The 23,528-nt window shown below is 45.4% G+C and overlaps 1 protein-coding gene and 1 long non-coding RNA gene across 2 annotated transcripts in view; one reads left to right on the top strand and one right to left on the bottom strand.

Moving 5' to 3' along the window:
• Positions 1-23,528, top strand: part of KYNU (kynureninase) — a 129,910-nt gene that overhangs the window by 57,170 nt on the left and 49,212 nt on the right. The window contains exons 6-8 of the mRNA XM_073647244.1: positions 2,426-2,497; positions 5,233-5,307; positions 16,262-16,408. Of these exons, the coding sequence (XP_073503345.1) occupies positions 2,426-2,497; positions 5,233-5,307; positions 16,262-16,408 (294 nt within the window). The remainder of the gene's footprint in view (positions 1-2,425; positions 2,498-5,232; positions 5,308-16,261; positions 16,409-23,528) is intronic.
• LOC141161822 (uncharacterized) lies at positions 123-22,525 on the bottom strand. The gene is made up of 2 exons (XR_012250695.1): positions 21,992-22,525; positions 123-2,109 (listed from the first exon to the last, which is right to left on the bottom strand). It is a non-coding gene; the product is annotated as an uncharacterized lncRNA (long non-coding RNA).

Genomic DNA, 23,528 nt, shown 5'->3' with positions numbered 1-23,528 from the left:
GACTGGTCTGCAAACCATGTCCTATGAGGAACGGTTGCAGGATTTGGGAATGTTTAGCTTGCAAAAAAGAAGACTGAGAGGAGACTTAATAGCTGTCTACAAATATGTCAAGGGCTGTCACATTGTAGAAGGATCATCTTTATTCTCATTTGCACAAGGAAAGACTAGAAGCAATGGGATGAAACTAAATGGGAGGAGACACAGATTAGATATTAGAAAAAAACTTTTTGACAGTTAGGGTGATTAATGAGTGGAACAGGCTGCCACGAGAGGTGGTGAGTTCCCCTTCAATGGACGTCTTCAAACAGAGGCTGGACAGACATCTGTCTGAGATGATCTAGTGAATCCTGCTTTGAGCAGGGGGTTGGACCAGATGACCCAGGAGGTCCCTTCCAACTCTACCATTCTATGATTCTATGATTCTATGAAATCCAGTTTCATAATTTATCATGAAGGATCTTTCTTTTCTGCCCTTCTGAGCAATGAAGTTTACACAAATTTCCAAGAGGAAGGGGGTCAGGGAAATCACAACAGATGTGACCACTTTTTGGGCTTCAAAAAAAAAATGTAAAAGTTAAATGCTATTCTGCTACACAGGGACAACATCCAAAATTCACTGACACAATGTAGTAAGCCATCAACTTGCCAATGGTAATGGCTCCTCTATAAATGTAGAGACTCACAATAAGTGTCACCTTTCCTTGTAAATATTATCTTCCTTTTTATTCTCTATCCTGTCCAGACCACCATGATGATGACCATCGTTGGTTCCTCACATCTGCAGCCTTCCCAGCCTCTAATAATTTAGACCCCTGACCAGTCCTTAAAGAGGTCGTCCAGGCTCGGGGCACAAGTCTGCTGTCACCCTGTGTGTCGGCAAACTTGCGTGAATCCTCACATCATACAGTGTGTACACTGTCAGTATTCTCCCGGAGTGGACGAGCGCATTACCGCAACTTTGCGATTTGCATACATTTGGTCACATGCTGACTAGACATGCATGGTCTCCTTCAATACAAGTGAATTGAGTGAAGCTGGACACGTCTAGTCAGAATGTGGCCGTTAGTATGCAAATCGCATATTTGTGGTCACATGATGACCCGCTACTTGCTCTGGCACCAGGGAATCCTGACAGCATGCACACTGCACATTGTGAATTTAGACTTGCGCTCCAAGCTTTGGCAACTCGTTAAATAATATAGACCCTTAATTATATAGAGACCCCAGATCAAACCCATAAATTATACTCTGTAAACAAATGCAGACATCTGAGCCACTAAACTGTTGCAATCCCCGGACAAGACCCATAAACAAGAATATACCCCTGAACTGACACCAGACCAATTCCGCTAAATAAATACAGACCCAAGAGAAGAACCCTACACTTACATAGCCACTGACATTTTCCACCTCTGCTGCTGTCTTTTGACTTTTGGACCTGCACAGAGATGATCATGCAGCCAAATGTCTGCAGGTCCTTCAGCCCAACAGTAACAAGACCTGTACACGTAAGATGATCATGCAACCTCATCTGTGCAGGGTTTAAGTAGTTTTGCTGCCCTTTATTTATTATTTTTTCTGTTATTAGTAGCAACATTTGTAACAATAAAATAATGTGCATTAAATTAATGCTGAAGGAGGGAACATTCCCTTTTTGCATTCTTTCCTCTATGCCCCCTATATGTATGAAAGCAATATTTGGAGCCCTATATCAGAAAAACAAAACTTGGAACACTATAAAGATATTATTAATACATTGATCAGCACAGAATATATTCTATATATATAGCATGCAGTCGACATCCTGAAGATTGAGAGTTGAGGGGTGAATTGAGCATGGCACTGTAAATATTCAGCCATACCCATGCCCCATTTGCAGGGACCACGTCCTATTCACACACCCGCTCTACCATAGCCTTCCTTCTCCATGTTTCCATCCCAGCTTCTTCAGGTGGGAGAATCCATCCAGGTTTGCTGAATTCTGGATGGTCGCCAGTGTTCTTGGAAGGTTTACCGACACTCCGAGAACTATAGGTCGTGTCCTTTTTTTTGTTTCAGATGCTTCTTGGATGATCGGGGGAGTTCACAAATTTGGTTTAGGAGTTGCACCTTGAAAGAACAAGGTTTAAAAAGTTGAAATTTCACTTTCCATATTCAAACCTGCACTTTTATCTACTGTAACAGCTTCCAGTCTGGACAAGAATATTGACATGGATCTTCATGTTTGTGTGCGCTAAAAATTACAATAAAGAATGTGAAATTTATATTTATACTTTTGTAACACTCTTCGAAGATGATGTGAATTGTTCAATGTGCACAATAACATGAACCATGTTTTTCAGTTATCCTTTAATGATGGCATTACTATGGTTGCTGGATAAAGCTCGTGTCTTCAGTATTATTCTCTCGTGTTTGTGTTTTGCAGTTATCCTTTTACAAACCAACAAAAACTCGCCATAAGATTCTCCTTGAAGCTAAAGCCTTTCCGTCGGACCATGTAAGGAGCCACCTACCAGTCTACTAATTAGCTATTATTTGCCATTTTTTGTATATTTTCCGTGGTGACTGTCTTCTTTTCATAGTAAATCCACCTCTCCGTATTCTATAGGGCTCTATTTATTCCAGCTCAATAGAAAAGCACACATTACACATCACAATTGGATTTGCTCATTGATTTCAGGCTATTTCTCAAAGCCATTGGTAGCTGAGTCGTACATTGCTGACAATTACTCATGATGTTTTTAATGCTCAATGTAAAATCAATACAGCGCGTGAGGGTTCAAAATGTCATTTATTTATATAGCAGCAAAACAATTGCCAGGCTCACAGGTGAAAGCGCTCCTGGATCCGTCGATAGGAGTCTTATGCTATATTTGGATTGCTGTCTTTCGCTAGCTCAAGTCTACAAGTGTTTTACAGAAAATAGAAAAAAGTATTCCCATTCATCAATTGAACGCACACAATTGACTGAGGTTTCATGCTTTCTGCACTTTTCAGCTTTGCTGTATAGACTTGGTCACAATCAGCAGAGCAATCTCATTTTTAATATCCTTGTACTGCTGAATAGCTGTATAAGGGTATGTGCACACGATGCAGAAATGCTTAGGATTTTTTCCTGAGCGTTTCTGCATCTCTCTGGCAGGAAAAAAAATAAAAAATAAATATATACTTTACCCTCTGATGGCCCCCGGTGTCCTGCTTCGCTCGGTCCCGGCTGCCGGCAGTGAAGACTTTAGGACCTTCCGACGTCAGCGTCACGTGACCCGTCACATGACTCTGACGTCAGCGAAGGTCCTTCTTCATTCAACCGCGAAGTCCCGGGAACCAAGCAGGAGCGCTGCGCGGGCCATCAGAAGGTGAGAATATATATATTTTTTATTTTATTCTTTTTTTTTTTAATGGTACCTGGGTCTGGATGAGAGTCTTCTCATCCACACCCGGGTACCATCCGCACATTAGACCGCATGAAAAGCGCATCAACATATACAGTGATGCGGATTCCATGCGGTCTAATGCAAGTCAATGGCGGCAAAAGAGCAGTGTTTCCGCAAAATTAATTGACATGCTGTGGATTTTTGACCGCAGCGTTTACGCTGCGGAAAAATCCGCATCATGGGCACAGCACATGCGGATTTCAATTGGGGAACATTGCTGCCCTTCTACCATGCGTTTTTAATGCGTTTCCGCGGCGTTTACGCAACTGCAAAAACGCCGCGGAAGCGCATTAAATACGCATCGTGTGAACTCAGCCTAAGGCTGGATAACAACACTGTAAAATTGAAGGAAACACCAGCTTACCTAGACTCGGGCGTTCTGAGGCACAGAACACAAGGAACCACTTGCTTTAAATGTCCAAGAAAGGAAGGAAAAAGTTCCAGCTTCATAAATATTCCAAAAATTTATTGTTATTTAAAAATAGATTCCATAGTCAAATTCCATGTACAAACGAGGAGCAAAGCGTTTTGAACGCAAAACCCGCGTTCTTTATCAGGACTCAACACTGTGATGCTAGTCACTACTCACGGACAAGCCATGAGGCAGGGTAGTCAAAACGTTCTGGGATGAAAGCTCGTAGTAAACTAAAGTGTAAAGACAAAGGCAAAGTCAGGTCACAGTCTGAGGTCAGAATGCCTGGAAGATAGCGGATCAGAGCAAAGGGGCTAGGCAAACGGATGGTCAGAACGAGGTCCAAGGTCAGGCAGCAATAGATCAACAAACAGAGCACAGAAAAACAAAGCAACCCACTGAGCAGGTGCTATGTCTGGTAGAGATTTAGGACAGACAGCTCAGATAAGTACCTGGGTAATCACCTTGAACAGGGATCACCTGTAAGAAGCTCGGCACCTCCCAGATTCAGATTGGATGGCTGAGCTGTCCATCAAAATACTGACAACTCAGCATGTCCCTGCACCAGATTAGACAACTGAGCTGTCACCGCGTCCCAGACACACTGAGCTGAGGCATTGTGACAAACACTAAAGCCCCCTGCTAAATCTCTGTAGTCACACCCTAATCTGTAGAGGAAGGGCTTATTTTGAAACAAAGGGGTGGCTTGGATGTATACTATATTTTAACACATGAAGTGTGTCAGCCCTCTCTAGGGTTGTCAACATATTTCCATGTGCAAATACAATCAAGTCAGATACATTTATGTTGTGTTGCAATTTCCTTATTATTTTTAACATATCTGCTTGCTGTCAGTGAATGGAAATAATCGTAGTTACATCCAGGTGCTGTTTCGTTCATGTTCAATTGATAAGGGTATAAAGATTGTCACAGAGTACCAGTGATCTTTTTTTCTCTTTTTTCCGCAATGATTTGCGCATCAGTGTCAGTGGAACACGATCACCGCTGATTTCCATCCTTTAAATGTAAATATGAATGTTCTCATTCACTGACACATTGAAACTAACAGAATCAAGATAAAAAAGAGTTATAACTTTGCTTTCTACTTACGTAAGACTGGACAAATCCTTTAAAATAGAGGCCACTCATAGCCTCCTTCTCATAGCAAACAATCTCTGCTCACAAGTCTGATAGTTTGTTACTGTGTAGGGGCAGAAATCTATCCCCTGTTGCAATTTTTGGAGTATGTTATTCAGCAAGCATAGATTCATTGTAGCTAATTTCATCAGTAAGACTGTTAGTGTAACAGAAGCTTATCTGTAGCTGCTTTATGTGGTACCTAATGGTTTTATTAGTTTGCTAAACAGAAAATTGTGTCTCTTGCAGTATACTGTTGAATCCCAAATCCGGTTTCACGGGCTCGACGTGGAGTCCAGTATGCTCCTAGTCCATCCCCGCAAGGTTCGTACCACCAGACATTTTTATTTCTCTGTTTCTGTTCCGAAGCTTTAATCTATTCTTTATCTTTCATGTTTCTTTCTTTTTGTTTTTATTTATTTATTTCAAAGCTTTGTATAAAATCAAGAGAACAAGCTAACAATGTAGCGTTTGATAGCCGAAGTCCGGATGAGCGTAGTACACAGATATAAGTCCCTTGCGACTTAAAAAAATGGATACTATCATTATTATGCTTGGTTCCGAGTTAATTACACTCTGGGGAAAAATGAAAGCCTCGCACTAAGGGAGAGCAGCACTTTATGTTTAATTATAACTCTTTTCAATGCCTTATAATTAGCAATCATATGAAAAAAGGATGTGGGCAAATGTCAAGGTGTCGTTTCAAGCACGGCCTCCTACTACATTAGAACAATCTTTCATTTAAGAGAAACCTTTACTCTATCAGTGCTTCCGTCTTGGAGTCTAGTGCCCCTTAATGTCAAGACAGTTTTGTTTATATAACCTAAATAGCTCCAATATCTTTTTTTTTATATAAGTAATATCTTTTAAATCTTTATAGCGGTCGGTTCTTTGATTTATAATGAGCTTCAAATCTTCTGTATAGACATAGAAATAAAAGCTAAAGATCTGTCCGCCTGCAGCCACCACTAGAGGGAGCATAAGAGTTTGAAGCATACTGCTGTTGTATTGAGTTCTATGAAGAAACAGTATGCAATATGCTCTTCAGCTCCCTCTTGTGGTGACTGCTGGCAGACAAAATTTTATCATTATGTCAATGCAGAATATTTAGAGTTCTGTGTAAAGAAAACAGAACATCAACCGATGTAATGATATATTAAGAAAATAATCATCACAAAATTTTAAATCTAAAAATGATCAGAGAGGAGCAGATATCCCAAAATTTGATTTGGGCAGATTGGCACAAATATGGCTGGCAGATTTACATTGGTCCCTTTTACATTAGATCCAATTTGAACCTGTCCCAATTTACACTCACCTTTCCTCGTCTGTTCTGCTGCCTCCAACTCTGCTGCGGCATTGGACATCTTCACTGGTGTTTTTTTCATCCATGATCTGTCGCTCTATTCTGTGGCTTCATATTGTCATCACAAAGTCATGTTGGGGGGAATAACGAATGTCATGACATATGTCACTCCCAACCCCCAACATGACTGCGTGACGCTAATTGCAGGTCTCAGGTTGGCTTCATTGTTGGAAAGGAGCAATGGAAGACAAGAAATCCACTTGCGTGGAGCTGCAATGGCGTTGGAGGTTGCAAAACAGCTGAGCATAAAGTTTTGATTGTTTGTTTTAATCCAGCAAAACGGCGGCCGACTTATCTCCAAACCAGGAGAACCATAAAACTGGAATAACCCTTTAAGAAAACTTGTCAGTTCTTCTGAGATGTCTGTTTTAGCCAATACATTCCCCATGAAATAACAATAATTGATCACATTTTCAGAACATTCTGCATTGTGCCATTCCTCTAATACTCCTCCTGGAAATGTGTGTATAAACTGACAACTTAGGCATTTGCTTAAACACTCTGACGCTGTCCTACAGAGTTTCACTGTTTAGGGTGAATAATAGCGACCTGTTTTTCATTCATTCATTTCCAGGAGGAATAATGGAGGAGCCACACAAGAAGTTCTAAGTAAAAAAAATACTCCAAGATTGTAATTTCCCAGTATATGCAATTATTTACTGAAACAAACAAGTCTGGGGAGCCATAAGGACCTCTTTAACTTAGACTGAAAAAGAAATGTAGCTCATAGTTCTCGAATGTGACTTTTTTTTCCTGGTAAAAAGCAACAATTTCTCAATGGCGTCATCATTAACATTTGAGAAGGTTACAATATACTCACCAGAACATACGGCAGGATCCGTGCCTTTTTATGTCGCTACATTTCTTTAAAGGCTACGTTCCGTAAACCTTTAACGATTGCATTAAGCCGGTATAAATAACCATATACCGACCGGCTAATTAGTCTCCCGGCACATAAACATTTTACTCCCTCTCTGCCTACGGGAGATTTACTATTTTTAAGCAAATGAAACCCTGCACTGTATCTCAGGTAAAGAGCGCACATCCCCTCCCAGCAGATGACGACTCCATTGCAAAAAAATAAGTTGATATTTGTAAGAAAGTCAAAGCCAAATGCTTCAGAAGCCGGCGAATTCTCAGGAGTGACATCTCTCGGTCAGCACATGAATTCTGAATGAACACAGTTTGGTCTTAAACTCTCGTCCCACTTATTAAATTGGTCTGCAGAGAGGACAATTGGTCAAAAAAAGCTGGAAGATGAAGCCTCCAGACTATTTTGAAGTCATAGCGATTTCCATTCTGAAACAAAATTACATTAGATGTAGTCCTGTCATTTAAAGGGGAAGTAAATGTTCTATATTGGAGTTAAGTCCTGCTCAGTATGACTAGCAATCTTTCATTTCTGCAGCATACTTTGTTAGCACTTTTTTAAAGATTGGTATTTTGGGCTGAAATCTCTAGTGGTCTGCTATTGTAAATTAATACTGGGGGGGGGGGGGCGCTGTTGCATTGGTGAATATGTGTTGGTGAAAAGTGGTACTGCAAGGGATCATTTATTGCAGTTACTATGAAAGGCTACAAAGAACCAATTATTGTAATCGCCACTTAGAGACTTGTTCCCTAATATTCCATTTACTATTACTGTTACCAGTGCTCACAGTTACCCAAAGACAATGTTAAAGGAGAACTACCAGAGGGTTTATCTTAAAACCCTTTCATTACTTTTGAAGATCTTACAAAAAGTAACAATTTATTCCTAAGAAGCTGAAATCACTGCCCTCCTTATCAGTAGAGCTGCTTAACTTTTGCCCCATGACAAAACTTCTGTGTCAGTGTCTTCTAGCAACTCTAATCTTTAGATGGCAATAATGCTAAATACATGTACAATATATGTGAATAAATAACTGATCTGTCCATATCTATCTATCTATCTATCTATCTATCTATCTATCTATTCATGTATCTATCTGACGCGCCCCCTGGGTCTGTGTTGTGTAGGGGAACCCGGAACCGGGCCTGTTGTAGAATGCTGGGGGTTGTAGTCTCCGTGTGGCGGTGACCCGGTCCGTGCCCAGGGTGGTCAAACCAGTGGCAGCCTTAATGTATAGCAAATGTCCGACTACGCCACCCGTGGATTGCGGTCAGTGGGGACCGCCGCTGCGCTGCCGACCGCTGAGGCTGATGTTGTTTGCGCAGCCGAGTATGGGATAACTCCCCACGGGAGAAGTATTGCCTCAGAGCAGCTAATGTGAGAGATGATGGGAGTGATGGTGTGAGGGTCCCAGTGCTAATGGTGCTGGTGCGGCAAGGAATCACAGAGACGTGAGGTGCAGTTCAGGGTCTTTACTTTTGGTACAAGGCAGACCCTCCTGGGAGTACTGGCTAGTATAGGGGGCCTGGTCAGTCTGCGAGCAAGCAGGAGTTCCCCTGGCCAGGTGGAGTTGTAGGCCTCCCCGTTTATCTGCACTCTTCCTGGCTACCTTGCTGTCAGCGGTTACAAGTAGCCCACGTCCCTGAGTATACCGTGTGGTGCTCACCCGTATGGCTGGTGACTTGGGGCCTTCTGTTAGCCTCCGCTCCTGGATGGCGGCGCTGGTCCCTTCTTTGTGACTGAGCCTTCGGGCTTCTATGGCCAGAGGACCTGGAATCCCCTGCCGGCTGGTTTCTGCTGCTGGGTATATATCAGTCCCCACAGCCTCGGACTCCTGTGTCCGGTTTTAGTAACTTCAGCCAGGGCGAGCTATATCTCTGCTCACAGCCCCTGGCCTTCTCACTAGGGGCACAGCAGGCTCACTACTAGCAGAGGGTTGATCCTCCTGTACTGCTGGTGTGGACTCTTCTGCCTCTTGGGCCGGCTGCTCTTCCAGCTCTACCGGTTCCTCTGTAGGCACTTGCGGGGCTGGCTGGAGAAAAGTGAGGACGGGTACCACGACAGCGCCGTTTACTTGTGTCCAAGACCGGGGGAAGTCTCCGAGTACGGTACTGATCATTTCTTCCCTTTCCTCTGCGGGTTGAGGGTTTCCTTGATCTTCTTCAGGGCTTTGCAGCTGCTCGGGACACTTCTTCAGGTGGTCTCTGGAGACAATGGCTGTGGTTTCTCCTCCATCCTTACTGATTACGCAGATTTTTGGGTTCTCATGGCTTGATGGCAGTACGGTGTACGGGTCCTTCTCCCACTGGTCGTCAAACTTGTGGAGCCGCCTCTTCCTCTTCAAGACCTGCTCTCCAGGTACCAGGGGAACAGCGGGAGCATACTGGTTATAAGCCTTCTCTTGCCTTTCTCTAGCTTGAGACAGACTTCGCTCGACGCTCTCCTGTACTTTCCGATACCACTGCTGCCGTTCTGTATCCCAGTCTGCCTCTGGCGAGGTGTCCTCAGGCGTCAGGACTCCCATATCCAGGTCAATAGGCAGCTTACCAGGTCTTGCTCTCATTAGGTAAGCCGGGGTACAGTTGGTGGAACCTACAGGGATGTGGTTATACAGGTCCACCAGATCGGGCAGTTTCTCAGACCACAGACTGCGTTCTTCCAGGGGCAATGTTTTTAGCAGATCTATCACCACCTGGTTCATCTTCTCGCAGAGTCCATTGGTTTGAGGGTGATAGGGCATTGTTCTTATCTTCTTGCAGCCATACAGGTTGCAGAACTCCTGGAAGACCTCCGCTTCGAAGGCTGGTCCTTGGTCTGTCAACACTTGGTCCGGGTACCCGTGTGGACGGCAGAAGTGCTGCTGGAAGGCTCTAGCTGCTGTTTGAGCCATTAAGTCCTTGACCGGGACCACCACCAGGAACCGGGAGTAATGATCTACGATTGTGAGGGCGTAGACATACCCAGATCTGCTTGGAGCGTTTCACATGGTCCAGGGCTATCAGTTCCAGTGGCTGTCTGGTGATGATGGGCTGCAGGGGAGTCTTCTGGCTGGCTCGGTCTTTTCTTCTCAGGTGGCACGGGCCACAGTCTCTGCACCACCTCTCGATGGCTCCACTCATGCCTACCCAGTAGAACCGTTCACGCAACTAGAACTCCAGCTTCTTCCATCCAAAATGCCCTGCTCCGTTGTGGTATGCCTCCAGAACCATAGCCGCGTCTCGTCTTGGGACCACTACCTGCCAGGTCAACTCATGTGTTCGAGAGTTAACCATTCTCCGGCACAGCTTCTCCCTGTAGAGGAACAGCTTACTTTTCTCCTTCCACAGTTGCTTGGTCTCCTCCGGAGCATCTGGGTCAAGACGGGCATCGGCCTGGGTCAGCATTTCCTTCACCAAATGGACTGCGGGATCACTGTCTTGCGTCTCCGCCCAGTTGTAGTGGGGCAAGGGATTGAACGTCACGGAGCGCCTGTCCTTCACACAGTGGGAATACAGGGTAATCCCATGACGGTGGAACGCAGGGAGCTCAACTTCTTCCAGATCTTCTGGATCTTCCCCTAAGTCCGGTAAGTTCGGCATTCTAGACAGGGCATCCGCGTTGGCATTTGAGCGTCCTGCCCGGTATTTGATGGTGAATTCAAAGTTGGACAGGCGGGCCATCCATCTCTGTTCCAGGGCACCGAGCCTTGCAGTGTCCAGGTGTGTCAACGGGTTGTTATCCATGTACACGGTGAATTTGGAGGAGGCAAGGTAATGCTTGAAACGTTCGGTCACTGCCCACACTACTGCCAGGAACTCCAGCTTGAATGAGCTATAATTCTCAGGGTTCCTCACCGTGGGCCGTAGCTTTCGGCTGGCGTAAGCGATTACCCGTTCTTTCCCTTGCTGGATCTGGGACAGTACAGCTCCTGGCCCGATGTTGCTTGCGTCCGTTTGGAGGATAAAGGGCTGGCTGTAGTCTGGATATGCCAGGATTTCATCCCCCGTGAGGGCCATCTTCAGCTGGCAGAAGGACTCCTCTTCCAGCTTTTCCCACCTAAAGGGCGGCTTCTGGTTTTTGGCTTTCCGAGATTGACCTATCAGGAGGTCCTGCATAGGGGCTGCCATTTTGGTGAAACCGGGAATGAATCTTCGGTAGTAGCCCACCAACCCGAGGAACTGTCGCACTTCCTTTATGCTGGAGGGTCTTGGCCAGTCCTTAATCACGGTGATCTTATCAGGGTCGGGAGCCACTCCGTCAGCACTCACCACGTGTCCCAGGTACTGCACCTTTGGTTTCAGGAGGTGACAATTGGAGGGTTTCACCTTTAGGCCGTAGTTTGCCAGAGATTCAAACACTTCTGCCAGGTGTTTCAGGTGGTCCTCGTAGGTCTTGGAATAGACGATGACATCGTCCAGGTATAACAGGACCGTCTCGAAGTTCCGGTGTCCCAGACAGCATTCCATCAACCGTTGGAAGGTTCCTGGTGCGTTGCAGAGCCTGAACGGCATACAGTTAAATTCGCTGAGACCCATCGGGGTGGTGAATGCGGTCTTCTCCCGGTCCGCCTCTGCTACAGGAACCTGCCAGTACCCGCTAGTGAGATCCAAAGTAGAGAAGAAGTTAGCAGATTTTAATGCAGCTAAGGACTCTTCTATCCTTGGTAACGGGTACGCATCTTTGTGTGTGATACGGTTGACCTTCCTGTAGTCTACACACATTCTCATGGTGTTGTCTTTCTTTTTCACTAAGACTAGTGGAGCTGCCCAGGGGCTACAGCTGTCCCTGATTACCCCAGCCTCCTTCATGTCTCTAAGCATCCCCTTGGCGTGTTGGTAGTGTGCCGGGGGTACGGGTCGGTATCTATCCTTTATGGGAGGATGGTCTCCCGTGGGGATGTGGTGTTCTACCCCCTTTACTCGCCCGAAGTCTAGCGAGTGTTTACTAAACACTCTCTCGTACTCTCGAACCACCCGATAGACTCCCTGTTTCTGGTGTGAGGGAGTGGAGTCAGTACCCAAATGCAGTTGCTGACACCAGTCCTCCATTGGTTTCTTAGAGCCGTTACCTTCCTCTGGTTGAGATGGAGGCAAGGGTTCCACGGCCTGTACAGAGTTCTGGTTGATGGTGAACAATTTGGCTAGCGTGGCATACCGGGGCAGGTGTACTTCCCCGATATTTATGATGCGAACGGGCACCCTCTCATGGCGTACATCGACCACCCCCCGTGCTGTCAAAATGGTGGGCCTACTGTCTGAGTAGACGGGTTCTACCATTGCTTGGTAGTCTCTACCTCTTAGACCAATAGCTGCCCGGCACCAAATCATCATCTCACTTTTTGGGGGCATGGCAATAGGGAACGGGTCACACATTCTCACGCTACCTATCTCACCACCAGATAGTTCCACCTGTTGCCGCTTCATCAGTGCCCGGATCTCTTTTTGGAGCACACGCTGCTGGCCGGAACTGGCGTTCTTGGCAACCTGCTGTAAAATGAGAATCACCTCTGCAAGACAATTTTCAATCACATTACTTCCCAAGGTTATTCTAGGGTGACTCTCATGACGGTCTATGTCCACTATAATCAGTCCTTGTGCCGCCAGTTCGACTTTACCGATCTTAATGGTCACCTCTTTGAATCCCACCTGCGGCACGGGCTGACCATTGCTGGCGATGATACTCAGGTCGTCATCTGGGTAGCGGGTTATGTCCGAGTCATTCCAGTACTGTTTAAAGAGCACGTACGGGATGGTGGTCACCTGTGACCCAGTGTCTAGTAGGGCACTCATAGGAATGCCATCCAGTACCACAGGCAAGATTGGACGTCCCCCTACGTATTTATCACGCCAGTTTGATGGGCCTGATGGTCTTATGCCTGGGGGTTGGCCCTCTACCCCAGGTTGTGCCTGTTTAAATGACAGTACCTTGCCACATGTCCGGGTTGATTGCAGCGGCGGCAGATGGGTCGTCCGTCCTCGTTGTATCTGTAGCTGGGTCTTCCTCTGGCCGGTGGGGTCCTCCTCAGTCGGTGCCACGGGACGTCCTCCGGTCCGGATGCCAGCTGGATCTTTCCTGGAGAAGAGACCTGTAAAGACTGCACAGTTCTGGTTAGCGCGGCAACGCTCTTAGTCAGCTCTTGGACCTGATGGTGCAGATCTGTAGCCGGGTCACTGTTTAAAGCCTGCGCATCAGCTCCCACAGGCCCTGCAGACAAGGGCGACGTCTCCTGGTGGTAAGTGATAGCAGGGGGCCTGTGGGTCACAGCGCCACCTGGTGCCGGTTCTCGGAGCACCCGGATGGCTCTGTCCTTGAACTGTGCAAAGTCCAGGTCAGGGTCCTGTAAGGCCATTGCCCGCAACTGGGTTTGGTGCGCATTGCACAGTAGACCCTCAATAAATTGTTCAGTCAACAGCTTATCTTCATTTCCCACGCTGTCAGGGTCTGCCTGCTTAATGGCTCTCAGGGCCTCTTGTAGGTTTAGAGCATAGTCTCTTATATTCTCATGTGCCCGCTGTTTACACCCGTAAAATCTGAGCTTTATTTCGGCTGAGGTGCGGGTATCAAATGTGTCTTTCAGCCGGGCTAGTATTTCTCTGACAGTCCTCTTCCTCCCAGGTGGCCAGGACTTTACCTCCCTTTGGGCTGCCCCGATTAATTGGGCCACCAGGATGCTCACTTTTTGCTCTTCTGTGAGGGGGTACACCTGGAAGAGGCTATCCAGTCTTTCTCTAAAGTCATTTAGAGTATGTGACTCCCCTGAGTACTGGGGTAGCCAGGTTGCCCCCGGGATATAGGGCATGGTGAATGGCATGACTGCTGCAGCGGTTGCGCTGGCGGTGGCTGTGGCAGTGGAGCTCCCCTCGGTATCCGGCATCCTCCTCCCCCCTAGTGGACCGTGGCCTACCTTGCGATGCTCTTCTTCCGTAGGCCGCGGCTCCGCAGTCGATCGTCGGGGTTGAGGACCTGGCGTCGCGCTCCGATGACGTCAGCGTCGCTCTGCCTCCCTTCCAGGACCTTGCGCAGCGTCAGAGCGTGGGGCGGAGCGTGGGGCGGAGCTTCGGATCTCGCGCGCTTTCGGCGTCCACGCCCCTCTTCTTCCCGTGCGGCGTCCCGAAGATGGCGTCCGAAGGCGGGAAGCAGCTGCGGATGGCGGGAAGAAGGCAGAAGACGGCGGGAAACGGTCCAAGATGGCGTCTGATGGCGGGAATCGGCTCCGGATGGCGGTAAACGACTCCGGACGGCGGGAAACTTCACTACAGGTAAGTATAAAAGTCTCTTTTTCAGGCACGCAGTACCCGGTGGTTGCGGGCACGAAATCCTGCCGACTACGCCAAAGTTGACGCGCCCCCTGGGCCTGTGTTGTGCAGGGGAACCCGGAACCGGGCCTGTTGTAGAATGCTGGGGGTTGTAGTCTCCGTGTGGCGGTGACCCGGTCTGTGCCCAGGGTGGTCAAACCAGTGGCAGTCTTAATGTATAGCAAATGTCCGACTACGCCACCCGTGGATTGCGGTCAGTGGGGACCGCCGCTGCGCTGCCGACCGCTGAGGCTGATGTTGTTTGTGCAGCCGAGTATGGGATAACTCCCCACAGGAGAAGTATTGCCTCAGGGCAGCTAATGTGAGTGATGATGGGAGTGATGGTGTGAGGGTCCCAGTGCTAATGGTGCTGGTGCGGCAAGGAATCACAGAGACGTGAGGTGCAGTTCAGGGTCTTTACTGATGGTACAAGGCAGACCCTCCCGGGAGTACTGGCTAGTATAAGGGGCCTGGTCAGTCTGCGAGCAAGCAGGAGTTCCCCTGGCCAGGTGGAGTTGTAGGCCTCCCCGTTTATCTGCACTCTTCCTGGCTACCTTGCTGTCAACGGTTACAAGTAGCCCACGTCCCTGAGTATACCGTGTGGTGCTCACCCGTATGGCTGGTGACTTGGGACCTTCTGTTAGCCTCCGCTCCTGGATGGCGGCGCTGGTCCCTTTTTTGTGACTGAGCCTCCGGGCTTCTATGGCCAGAGGACCTGGAATCCCCTGCCGGCTGGTTTCTGCTGCTGGGTATATATCAGTCCCCACAGCCTCGGACTCCTGTGTCCGGTTTTAGTAACTTCAGCCAGGGCGAGCTATATCTCTGCTCACAGCCCCTGGCCTTCTGCCTCTGCTCCTACAGAGCTCCTGATGTATCTTTTCCTGTGTCTGCAGCTTCACTCCAGGCTCTGACTGCTCTGCTCGTTCTGCAGGCTCTGTCTGACTTAATCCCGCCCCAGACCCAGTTTATAAGGGCAGATTCCTCCCCTCCCAGGTCTGGGTGGGCCGTGTTGCATGCTTAGGGCTCCTGACCAGAGAAACCTCCCACTTGCTCTCAGACATAATATCTCTATTACTGTGGCAACCAGACCCCTGGGGTGTCACATATCTATCTATCTATCTATCTATCCATCTATCTATCATATATCTATCATCTATCTATCATCTATTATCTATCTATCTATCAATCATCTATCTATCTATTATCTATCTATCATTATCTATCTATCATTATCTATCTATCATCTATCTATATCTATCTATTATCTATGTATCTATCTATCTATTATCTATCATCTATCTATCTATCTATCTATCAATCATCTATCTATCTATTATCTATCTATCATTATCTATCTATCATCTATCTATATCTATCTATTATCTATGTATCTATCTATCTATTATCTATCTATCATCTATCTATTATCTATCTATCTATTTATCTATTATCTATCTATCATCTATTATCTATCTATCTATCAATCATCTATCTATCTATCTATTATCTATCTATCATTATCTATCTATCATTATCTATCTATCTATCTATCTATTATCTATGTATCTATCTATCATCTATATATTATCTATGTATCTATCCATCCCTCTATCTATCTATCTATCTATCTATCTATCTGTCTATCTATTATCTATCTATCATCTATCTATAGTATATATCAATCTATTATCTATCTATTTTTCTTTCTCATATAGGTCTATCTTTGCATTTTTACTATTTCTAATACATTTTCTTCTTTCCATTCAGGGAGAAGAGACTCTGAGGACTGAGGATATTTTGTCAGTGATAGAAAGAGAAGGGGACAGTATAGCGGTGATATTATTCAGCGGAGTACAATATTATACTGGACAATTATTTGACCTCCCCAGAATCACTGAGGCCGGGCACAGGATGGTGAGTGCTGCACACCCATGTGTCAGGGATCGGGGGCCACCTTCTGCAGTAATAATGTGCGCCCTGCAAATTTCACTGCTTCCACAGACTTTTTTGCAGTCAGCAGGTAGATCCCTGCGGTGCTGACAGAAGCCTTTGTCAGCTCATCAACCTGCACGAGACGGATTCTCTACAAAATTCTGCCTCTTATTTCTTATGATTGGCCTTTAGTGACTTGACCTTTCTGCCCTGGAGCCAAAGATATCTACAGATTAGTGACCTAGATTGAGGGAAAAAAAAGTTATTTGTAGGTGGTGTGATTGCACTGATTTATGTGCAGATGTAGCAGAGCTGAGTTTGTCAGTGAAATGTTTCTTTTGTGGATTGATCTGACTCATGTAGCTGAAGTTGAGACTCTGTGGTTTGTAGCACTAGCAGGTTATGTTCACACGTTGTGTTTTTTTCTACAGGCAAAACCTGCTCTCTTGTCAGTAAAGAAGTTGTTTACCAAAAAACAGATTTAGTTGTGTTTTTTTGTTGCATTTTTTTCTCAGATACCTTTGTCTCTCCTGCATGCTGATAAAGTTTAGTGCCCCCCCCCAAAAAAACATGATGCAACTTCCTGAGTTTTTTTGCACCAAAAACGAAGCAAAACCTGATACCTGCGTTTTTTGCTGTGATTTAGCTGCATTTTTGCACTACTCATTGCTTCCTCTGGGTGGAAAAACCTCTGCAAAAACGCTGAAAGAAGTGGCATGCTCCAGTTTGCAAAAACGCAGCAGTTTTCCAAATCAGTCAGAAAAAACCTGTGTGCGTGCATGAGATTTCTGAAATCTCATAGAGTTTGCTGATGCTGTAAAACGCAGCTTAAAATTTGCATAAAAAAACACAGCAAAAACACAAAGTGTGACCATAACCTTAAAGGGATTGTCCCATAAACAGCATTTATTATTGCCTATCCATAGAATAGATAATTGATGTAGGATCACTGGGGGTCTGACTGCTGGGTCGACCACAGATTCTGGTAAATAGGAGCCATAAATCCGCTGTGTGACTGGAGCGATAGTGAGAAAGTGAATGGTGCAGAGGTCGAACATGCTCACTACCACCCCGTGTACTTGGGGTGAGTGCCTGCTCCAGATTTATGGGGTCATTAGGAAACAGCATCCCAGTAGACCCCTATTTCTTTTCTAGCTTTCTTCCTCTCCATCCAATAGCTGTAACTTTTTTTAATTTTTTTGTTTTATCTTTAATCTCACAATATATTGTAAAATTACTGATTTCCTATGAAACTACGGGCAGGGTTTCATGGGTGTACAAATATGGCAGACACAGGGGCATTTATTAGGTGCCCTGGATGCCTTGATAATGCCTTTAACGACCTGTGAAGATATGAGGTTGTGGGTTGTAATAATTACCTAGACAGGATAGCAATGCAACTATTTTTTTATTCTTTACATCCATGGTCTTACAGCAATTCTGGGTAGATGGCCAAAATACAATGCCCCCAGTCCACAAGATCCAAACTCGGGCTGAACCAGGCGATAACCACTTTCTCCCAACTTTTGGTTGGGCCACAGCTTTTGTATCTTCGGCCAGTATAGTCTGTAGTCACTGCCCATGCCCCTCCAGATGACGGATACCACAACTGTAGCACATGCCACATCCAGGCGATGGATACCATGACTGTAGCACATGTATACAGCTCCAGCCGATAACAACATATGGCACAGTCCCAACCGGTGTTCTCCAAGTGCCTTTGTGGGTTCAGTGATTGAACAGATGAGCAGACCTTTATTCTACTTAATGGAGCAATGGTTCTTTGGACTTTTCCTGTAGAGACTCTCTGGAGAGGGAGCCAGAGACTTTATACCCACAGCTTCCATTCAGGACATTCCTCCACAGGATTGAGGAAAGGCGGGGGGGAGGTAATCCTTCACTGTTCGAATGTTCAACTAACTTGCATATTTGTCCTAAATTGTGTTGATTAGTAAAGTGCAGTGGGCTGATGCAATACGTTCTCAGCAGGCATTTACAAATTAACATACAACAAGAGTCAACATACAGTCTCATATGAAACAATGGCTCAATTGAGGCCTCTGAGACACTCACAAGAGTAATGGTATGATTGCTTTACCAGATTACCAATCTCATGTCTGGCCTAACGTATACATAAGATTCAGCCTGCATGTCTTCCTCTGTTTACTGTCACTGAATTGAAACAGCGGTTCCCAAGGCTGAACACTCGCTAGGAGAGACCCATGCAACCCAATCTGATGAGCAAGAAAATCTCCAATAAAACACAACAATAAGATTGACATAACTTGTGCTACAAGCTGGAAAAAGTCTGCATCCCATAGAGCCCGTGGACTCTGCTTTACGTCAATTGGTTCAATAGTCTTTAGTCCGTGGCCAGCTCCTCATACACCTCATAAAGATGTTGTGGTTTGGGGCCAATGGGGGTCAGAATGACTCCTTTCCCCATTTCCAACCTCTGTCACTATTGACAGTGGCATCTAAGGACTTGTGCACACAGAGTTCTGTAAGGAGTTTTTTGGAGCAGGTCTGCTCTGAAAAAAACATCTTAAAAAATTGCTCAAAAAACATTTGAAAGCCTCTTACTGAGCAATTCTGTTGTAAAACTACTTTGTTATCCATATGTTCCATCTTTTGAACCTTTCTTTCTGCATGTCACTTATTTTAAGCGGCTCCTGATGGAAATGCTTCAATCTAGACACTGTCCAATCAAAAGCTGCAAACAATGCTCTAGAAAAAGAAGAAGGAGTGTTTCCTGATGGCATTTACCCTAGAAAACTCGTCATTTTTGACAACCTAAAAAAAACCTCCATTGTTCACATTCCCCATGGTATTTTGCACATGACGGCTTTGTCAGGCGGATTCCGCTCCAAAACTCACCTGAAAAGGTGCCTAGAAAACGCTCAAAAGAATGAACATGTTTATTTCTATGTAAATCCCACTTACTGTTCATATGCTCGTTCAGCTTTTTGAGTGTCTTGTAACTGCTTCCGATTTCCAAAGTCACCAGGCAGTTAAAAGAAGTGAGCGGTCCATTCCTCAGAATTTAGTGATTCCATAATTTTTTCCCTCTGCTTGGTCTGAAAAAAATTACTCTTATTGAGTACCACATGCACCACAGCGGTGCATTCTTCTGTCGGCTTCTGAGGACACACCATACTTTTTAATACAAGTCAATGGGAAAGCTTAAACAATAGCTTACTGCTAAAAATGATGAGAAAGCGCTCAAAAAATGACCAAAAAATGCCAAAAAAAGAAGCTTGAAGAAATAAAAGCGCCAGCGATTCCTCTTGGAAAATACGGTAGGTCCGCCCACATGTAAGAGACGTCATGTGCACATGTACTAAAAGCGGAGTATGGATTCAGTAGACAGTCCATGATTACTATTGAATCCTTATACCTCTCCATGTGCGCACAGGAAAGACCCGTGTGCTCCTGTCTCCTGAGCTCTGCACTTCTGAGGGTTTTTTTGTGGGTGATCAGGGGGTCTCAGGACCCAGACCCGTACCTACCTAATATTAAAAATGTTTGCAATAATTTAGCTACTCTTTAAGTGGCTCCTCCTTTAAGTAACTGTAGACATTATATTTTATGGTTCATACAGTTATATGAAAAAGTTTGGGCACCCCTATTAATCTTAAGCTTAATGTTTTATAAAAATGGGTTTTTTTGCAACAGCTATTTCAGTTTGATATATGTAATAACTGTTGGACACAGTAACGTTTCTGCCTTGAAATGAGGTTTATTGTACTAACAGAAAATGTGCAATCTGCATTCAAACAAAATTTGACAGGTGCATAAGTATGGGCACCCTTATCATTTTCTTGTTTTAAATACTCCTACCTACTTTTTACTGACTTACTAAAGCACTTTTTTTGGTTTTGTAACCTCATTGAGCTTTGAACTTCATAGACAGGTGTATGCAATCATGAGAAAAGCTACTGAAAGTGGCCACTTGCAAGTTGTTGTCCTGTTTGAATCTCCTCTGAAGAGTGGCATCATGGGCTCCTCAAAACAACTGTCAAATGATCTGAAAACAAAGATTATTCAACAAAGTTGTTCAGGGGAAGGATACAAAAAGCTGTCTCAGAGATTTAACCTGTCAGTTTCCAGTGTGAGGAACATAGTAAGGAAATGGAAGAACACAGGGACAGTTCTTGTTAAGGCCAGAAGAGGCAGGCCAAGAAAAACATCAGAAAGGCAGGGAAGAAGAATGGTGAGATCAGTCAAGGACAATCCTCAGACCACCTCCAGAGAGCTGCAGCATCAACTTGCTGCAGATGATGTCACTGTGCATCGGTCAACTATACAACGCACTTTGCACAAGGAGAAGCTATATGGGAGAGTGATGTGAAAGAAGCCGTTTCTGCAAGCACACCACAAACAGAGTCGGCTGAGGTATGCAAAAGCACATTTGGAGAAGCCAATTTCTTTTTGGAAGAAGGTCCTGTGGACTGATGAAACCAAGATTGAGTTGTTTGGTCATACAAAAAGGCGTTATGCATGGCAGCAAAAAAACACAGCATTCCAAGAAAAACACTTGCTACCCACAGTAAAATTTGGTGGAGGTTCCATCATGCTTTGGGGCTGTGTGGCCAATGCCGGCACCGGGAATCTTGTTAAAGTTGAGGGACGCAAGGATTCCACTCAGTATCAGCAGATTCTTGACAATAATGTTCAAGAATCAGTGACAAAGTTGAAGTTACGCAGGGGATGGATCTTTCAGCAAGACAATGATCCAAAACACCGCTCCATATCTACTCAGGCATTCATGCAGAGGAACAATTACAATGTTCCGGAATGGCCATCCCAGTCCCCAGACCTGAATATCATTGAACATCTGTGGGATCATTTGAAGAGGGCTGTCCATGCTCGGCGACCATCAAACTTAACTGAACTGGAATTGTTTTGTAAAGAGGAATGGTCACAAATACCTTCATCCAGGATCCAGGAACTCATTAAAAGCTACAGGAAGCGACTAGAGGCTGTTAGTTTTGCAAAAGGAGGATCTACTAAATATTAATGTCACTTTTCTGGTGAGGTGCCCATACTTATGCACCTGTCAAATTTTGTTTGAATGCAGATTGCACATTTTCTGTTAGTACAATAAACCTCATTTCAAGGCAGAAACATTACTGTGTCCAACAGTTATTACATATATCAAACTGAAATAGCTGATGCAAAAACACCAATTTTTATAAAACATTAAGCTTAAGATTAATAGGGGTGCCCAAACTTTTTCATATAACTGTATGTGCTGAATGATGGCTTAATTGCAGTTTATGTACAGCTTAGCAATATATTGGCATTAGATGAGTATAGCAATGATATTTATGTGTAGTGTATGGGGGCTTCTTTTATGTATCTATTTATGTATATGACAATTCTATTTATATGAACAGTATGGAGACATTAGTTATATATGTACAATATACAGTATGGAAACGTGTACTATATGGGATCATTAGTTATATATGTATGCATTATTATTATTACTATTTATTATAGCGCCATTTATTTCATGGAGCTTTACATGTGAAAGGGGGTATACATAGCAAAAATACTTACAATAGGTTGTAGGCTTGTGGGAAGAGGTGGGTCTTCAGGTTCCTTTTGAAGGTTTCCACGGTAGGCGAAAGTCTGATGTGTTGGGGTAGAGAGATCCAGAGTAGGGGGGATGCATGGGGGAAATCTTGTATGCGATTGTGGGAGGAGGAGATAAGAGGGGAGTAGAGAAGGAGATCTTCTGAGGATCGGAGATTGCGTGTAGGTAAGTATCAGGAGACTAGGTCACAGATATATGGAAGAGACAAGTTGTGGATGGCTTTGTATGACATGCAGGGTCGGAGTGGGGCACCGGGACACCAGAGAATTCTCAGGAAGGGTCTTGCAGTGTGGCTAATGAGAGCAATCTGGCCTGCTTCTAGGACCGCCAGGCTCCGGGGGGCCCATGGCCAGATTGTCCTCATCCTGTGCGGTGGGTAGGGAGCGATCCCTCCAGCTTCGCTGCTGACAGGATGAAAATTGCAGTAGAGCTGGAGCGATCCATCCTCACCTCTGCTTCCTGCCTGGCGCTTCCTCCCTGACACAGGCTCGTGCTGATTGATGACGTCATCATGCAGCGTGAGCCTGTGTTAGGAGAAAAATGCCGGGCAGGAAGCAGAGGACGATGCTGCGAGGGAGAATGCTGAGAGGTAAGTGTTTTTTGTTTTTTTTTAACTAATACACTGGACTAGAAATGGGGGGAAATGGGGACAGCAATGGTGATGGAGGAGGTGGGGGGAGATGAGGGAGAGCAATGGTGATGGTGGGGAGAGATGAGGGAGAGCAATGGTGATGGTGGGGGGAGATGAGGGAGAGCAGTGGTGATGGTGGGGGGAGATGAGGGAGAGCAATGGTGATGGAGGAGGTGGGGGGGAGAACAGGGAGAGCAATGGTGATGGAGGAGGTGGGGGGAGTTGTTTTTTCAACAACATTAAACAACTGAATGAACATCCTCCGAGCCCGGTGATTACATAATTTTTGCCAGGGGTTGTACATAGCAAAAATACTTACAATAGGTTGTAGGCTTGTCGGAAGAGGTGGGTCTTCAGGTTCCTTTTGAAGGTTTCCACGGCAGGCGAGAGTCTTTTATGTTGGGATAGAGAGTTCCACAGTAGGGGGGATGCACAGGAGAAAACTTTTATGTGATTGTGGGAAGAGCAGATAAGAGGGGAGTAGAGAAGGAGATCTTGTGAGGATCGGAGGGTGCGTGCAGGTATCTACCGGGAAATCTTAAGTTTTAGAAAGCTAGCAGAGAAGGATGAAATAGCGGACAAACATTGTGGGATTCAATCTGTCAATGTTATGCATGTGTATTGTATGAGTGCATGTCACGAGTGTGGCAGGTGTGACAGACAGTCGTTCTGGATCCAACTGTAGAAGTTCTTTGCGCTTGGCTCTGCAGACACCTTCTTGATCTTTTCATCTCTGTAGTGCAGTGATATCCTTCTCCCTCTAGGACCCAGTAGTGACCTCCACCTTCTGCTGTTTATTGACACACCCTTGATGGATATTCAGTCTCTCCAGAGAGTCATATAACGTTCACAATGTGGTCGGCACTCTG

Source organism: Phyllobates terribilis, unplaced genomic scaffold, assembly GCF_046119375.1.
Source record: "Phyllobates terribilis strain yellow unplaced genomic scaffold, ASM4611937v1 Scaffold_9__5_contigs__length_417890890, whole genome shotgun sequence".
NCBI lineage: Eukaryota > Metazoa > Chordata > Amphibia > Anura > Dendrobatidae > Phyllobates > Phyllobates terribilis.
The sequence above is the reverse complement of the archived record's forward strand: the minus strand, read 5'-3'. Positions and strand labels throughout refer to the sequence as shown.